Below are 4,497 nucleotides of genomic sequence, written 5' to 3'. Positions count from 1 at the left end.
AAACCTACTTTCTCATTGCAAAAAGGGCAAGAGAGTCTTAAACAAGTTGAATGACTTTTGTCATTCAAATGGCTTCCCTATGGGTAAAATAGTAAAAGTTGGGAGTCCACCAATAGTTGAGAGAAAAAAAGTAGGAGTGAAATAGTAAGCTGCGATGTGGAGGTGGAGATCTCGTGGAAATCGGGGGAGTGGATTAAAAAAAGGGAAATTAATTTTGCTTCTCCAAGCTGGGCCGCCATCAATTAGGCTTCCGAGTGAGAAGTGGCAGGCCAAAATAGTCACGCAATTATTCTAAAGTACCAAGACTAGCGTCTAACAAAATAGATAATACACAAACTCAACGTGTAATTAGACATTGGAAAGCTCCGACTATTAAAGAACAGTGCAATTTTAAGGATAAGTATAGAGAGCGTCCAAGTTTAGTAAGGTTAAACGTCTATTACATTTCATTGGTGAGCGCTGAGAAGTAAAGGCTGAGAGAAGAGAGAAGAATCACATTATTCTTCCTGTCTAATCACGACTTAAGATCCCGTAAGGCCTGTGAAAAAGATAAGCATGGTTCTACAAGATTCACAATTGTACCCAGGATAAAGGCTTCGACACTCAAAAAGCAGATCCAGTTACCCAACATCTCAAGGATCACTCCTTGGAGGCTTGTCTGATGAAGGAAAGACCTGAGCAACCAATTGAAACTGAGTCAGGTATCTTGAAGAGGTGCAAACGGCCGCAGATCTGAAAGTTCAACTCTCTCTCTCCCCCCTCTTTTCTTCAAGTACAAACCTGCCTACGACATCTCTGCAATTTAGTAAAGGAAAGCGAAACGATCTGCCTACCATGTCCGGAGAAGGGATCCAATCGTTTGTTGCAGGATTACATTGACTTTTAGTTCGTACGAGGCCGCTAGAACCCACGTTTAGGTTGAGCGTCCCATTATTTTCTACTTGAATAAATCCACTCCCAGTCTAGCACAGCAAAAACAGAATCAAAAGGTTACCCGTCCATCAACCAGAGGAAGGAAAAGGCACAAGACAACAAGACAAACAAACCGAAAGCAAAACTCCAATACCAAACCGAAAGCAAGACTCAAATACAGCTAGTCGAAGAGTACCGTGTGGTGCAGGCTTTGGCCAGCAGCATTAAGACCTTTGTAATACTCAGTCTCCACGAACTCCTCCCACGGAACATCAGAAAACTCCCTAATCAAAGGCTGACAGTCACAAACTCATATTAGGCCGCCTCCGAAAGGAGAGAGCTTCCAATCGAAACAAATCAGAGATGTAGAGAGAAAGCTCCGAACCTCAGACTGGACCAGGCCTTGGAATTTCATATATTCGGGTATTTCAGCGTCAAAGGCGGAGTCACTTGGATCGTCATCAAGACTTTCGCTACGGACAGGTTTGGGACGTCGTTTGGGGGCATCCTGATCAAATTTCTGGCGCACGGCCTGGGTGATTTCGAGGAGCTGATGGGGAGCTAAGAGTTCTTCACTGCGGCTAGGCTTGGAGGAGAGAGGGGAGGCCATTTCTCCTGGCATAGCTCCTTCTCTGCGAAGAAAGAGGGGCGGGGCAGATCAGAGCAGAGCACGAGTAGAAGAAGTGTAGAGATCTGTCAACACGAAGAACAAGAGGATGTATATACTATAGAGGAAGGACACGTGGAGATATTTTGGGTGCTGGATTGCAAAATAATCGTCTTTTACTCTCCTCGTTTTCATTAAATTTCCCTTCGAGCCTTATCCTCTTGCCGTCCTTTGTGGTTGAAAAAGCAGCCAAAAAGAAAAGCGCACGTCAATTCTTACCTTCCAAATAGAACTAAATGTCATCACCCTACCTTCCACGATGTGCACACATGTTGCTATCGTCTCTTGATCCTACCGTGTGTTTGATCCTCGCATCGACTTGCTCTCTTCTCTATCGGCATGTGCCATCGAGCAAAAACAGCCAATCCATTCGTTCAAAAAACTTAAAAAAAAACTAATTCATCCCTTAGTTCTTTCCATGATAGAAATTTCCCAGGTTGTGAATTTATGTAAAGTTAAGGATGGCCTTACAACTAGTGGCATTCATCGCTAACATCAATGCTAACATCCACAATGCTATAAGAGCTTTGCCATGATTCACATTGATAAACCACAATCAAAATTACAACACCACCTAGGCTTTTTCCAGTCAAGCCATGAAAAAAACATTTCCAAATACAAGAATGAGATTTGCACAACATTATGAAAACTTTATAGAAGTTTGTGTTTTCTTAGTGGATCCCTTACATAGATCCATTACCTTAACCTCATTAGAAGCGTGCTTTACAAGTCTTTATGTTTTTTAAAGAAAAATCTTTCTTAGCTATCGCTTTCCTCTCATTATCTTAAAAACCATTTTAGGTGTCTCTCTCTCTCTCTCTCTCTCTCTCTCTCTCTCTCTCTCTCTCTCTAGCCCATAGGCCATCTGATAGTTCAACAACTACGCCTCCAACAACCACTTCGCCACATCTCCCAAGCACCCATGCCATCAACAACAAGTGCAAGGTTCATCGCGATTGTTCCTATTTGCCGTGTCACCCTAGGTCCTTAGGTCACCCATAGGTCCCACCGTCATTCAGCTCACCTTAATTCCAAGCAGGAGCTCCAAGGTCACAGCAGTAGGGGGCCGAGGGGGGAGGGGGCTTCTTCCCTTTCCTAATTCCTAGCCGGGCTAAACCTCTGAGCCCAACCGGGGGCATTCAACTCACCTCACTTCCAAGTAGTATCTATTTCCCTTTCCTAACCTCTAGTTGGGCTGAACCCCTGAGCCCAGTCGGGGGTTAGTCTCTCAGACAGGGGTGACTGCATATATGGCCAGCCTTCTTCTTCTTCTTCTTCTTCTTAATCCCCCTTAACCCTAGAAACCTCAACCAAGAACACTCAATATGCTACAGTGGCAATCATCACACCCTCTCCGTATGTAAAATCGACCAATTATTGGGCAAAAATCCCTCTAAATCCACCCATTATTGGGTAGCATGAGCAGGTTTTTTATCTATAGCAACCATTAAGAGTGTTGATGATTCAACTAGTAGATTTAACAACTAGACTTCAGGTCCTTGAAGGACATGGGGCGAGGGAGGAAGGAGGGGGGGTGGGACGGGGGGGGGTCTTTTTTCCTTTCTTAACCCCTAGTTGGGATGAACCCCTGAGTCTAGCCAGAATTAGCTTTTTGCTTGCTTGAGGTGCATTGTTTATTCTATTATAGTGATTTTTTCTAAGGTTTTGTTATTGGGATCTTGAGGCATCATAGTAGCAGTGCCTTTGCACCTTGACCACTCCCCACCTATGTCCCATTTAATTATGCATTTGTAAACAAACTTTTTATATGCATAAGAATTTGTTATGTCGTTTAGTCTATTAGACACTATTGCTTCTCTTTGTTGTCGATATTGGAACCTTGAGGACCATTTTCCTTTACTTGATGTACTAAGATTGTTGGAGTCCACCATTCCATATTTAGCCTTCTCTTATTCAATTGCATGTTGGAAGCTTGAAGTTTTATGATGTGTTTACTGATCACATTGCCTTATAATGTGTGATCTATTTTTGGCACTATAGAATTTTTCCCTCACGAGCATGCTCAAAGCTTACATCTTCACTCTTAGCTTGTATACTCTTTCACAATATAGTCCCCAAGTATTCACAAAGCCTCTTTCATACACTACGATATTACATGTACTCTTCTATGCACACTAGCCTTGCAAAATGTGTGTTTGCCTTTGTAATGCTCTTCTAGTTATGGGCTTACTCATATGCTAGTCTCACCACCAATTGTTGTAGCATTGTCGTGATTGCCAGTTGTTCATGATGCAGCTATAGTGATTGCCATTTCTACTATTTATGTATTCATTAATGAGCATCAACACATGAATTCTTGTACTTTGCTAAGATTGTAAGCTTGTCTTGGGAACGCGTCCATTAACAAAGGTACTAGGTTCTTTGTGATGCCCTTTAAAACATGCTATTCTTGAGTTGTTGAAGCATTTTTTTTTCAATATATAATGAGAAAAACTATTTTTGTACTCATGGTTTCTTCTTGGACATTTATTTAATATCTCTCAATTCTATTTGTAGGTGCCACATTACAATGAACAAGATAATAAATATATTCAACTTGTACCCTTAGAGTTCGAGATTGAGAAAGGACAAAATAAAAATATCAACATAGTTTGTACATGAGCACAGTGACTATACAATGGAAGTATTTACATTGAGTACATCTTATACAATTTAATGTTCACTTGCCCTCTTAAGTTACAGCTAGAAAAAGGCCAAGATATGAAGAACTTGTCAAGGACAATTGGCTTTGTGAAGATATTTACCACCTATTCTTGTGTTGATAGTGAAAAAGGAGGGAGTTATTGAGAGTTGTGGTGCCATAAGCACATGTAGAGCAAAGGTATGAGCAAAGGACAAGCTGCCACATGGCATGGAGGACATATCCCACATGTGAGCAAGAAAATGGATGTAAGTAC

At 41.7% G+C, this 4,497-nt stretch overlaps 1 protein-coding gene across 1 annotated transcript; it reads right to left on the bottom strand.

The window, feature by feature from the left end:
- Nucleotides 1-372: 372 nt before the first annotated feature.
- MEE59 (maternal effect embryo arrest 59) lies at nucleotides 373-1,615 on the bottom strand. The gene is made up of 4 exons (XM_087372010.1): nucleotides 1,298-1,615; nucleotides 1,109-1,207; nucleotides 834-962; nucleotides 373-674 (listed from the first exon to the last, which is right to left on the bottom strand). The coding sequence occupies exons 1-4, from the start codon at nucleotides 1,532-1,534 to the stop codon at nucleotides 633-635; spliced, it is 507 nt and encodes a 168-aa protein (XP_087228136.1). The 5' UTR covers nucleotides 1,535-1,615; the 3' UTR covers nucleotides 373-632.
- Between the last annotated feature and the right edge of the window lie 2,882 nt (nucleotides 1,616-4,497).

Source organism: Dipteris shenzhenensis, chromosome 33, assembly GCF_047967505.1.
Source record: "Dipteris shenzhenensis isolate YYH24624 ecotype China chromosome 33, Dip_SZ_1.0, whole genome shotgun sequence".
NCBI classification, from domain to species: Eukaryota; Viridiplantae; Streptophyta; class Polypodiopsida; order Gleicheniales; family Dipteridaceae; genus Dipteris; species Dipteris shenzhenensis.
Note: the sequence above shows the minus strand (reverse complement) of the source record. Positions and strands in the feature narration are given on the sequence as shown.

What these genes read in the sequence shown, in the direction of transcription:
- MEE59 (XM_087372010.1), bottom strand. Translation starts at nt 1,534, where the DNA reads ATGCCAGGAGAAATGGCCTCCCCTCTCTCCTCCAAGCCTAGCCGCAGT. An exon ending in AAGGCCTGGTCCAGTCTGAG is followed by an intron (nt 1,208 to 1,297) that starts GTTCGGAGCTTT and finishes TGTGACTGTCAG; the next exon opens with CCTTTGATTAGGGAGTTTTC. An exon ending in GGATCCCTTCTCCGGACATG is followed by an intron (nt 675 to 833) that starts GTAGGCAGATCG and finishes TTGGTTGCTCAG; the next exon opens with GTCTTTCCTTCATCAGACAA.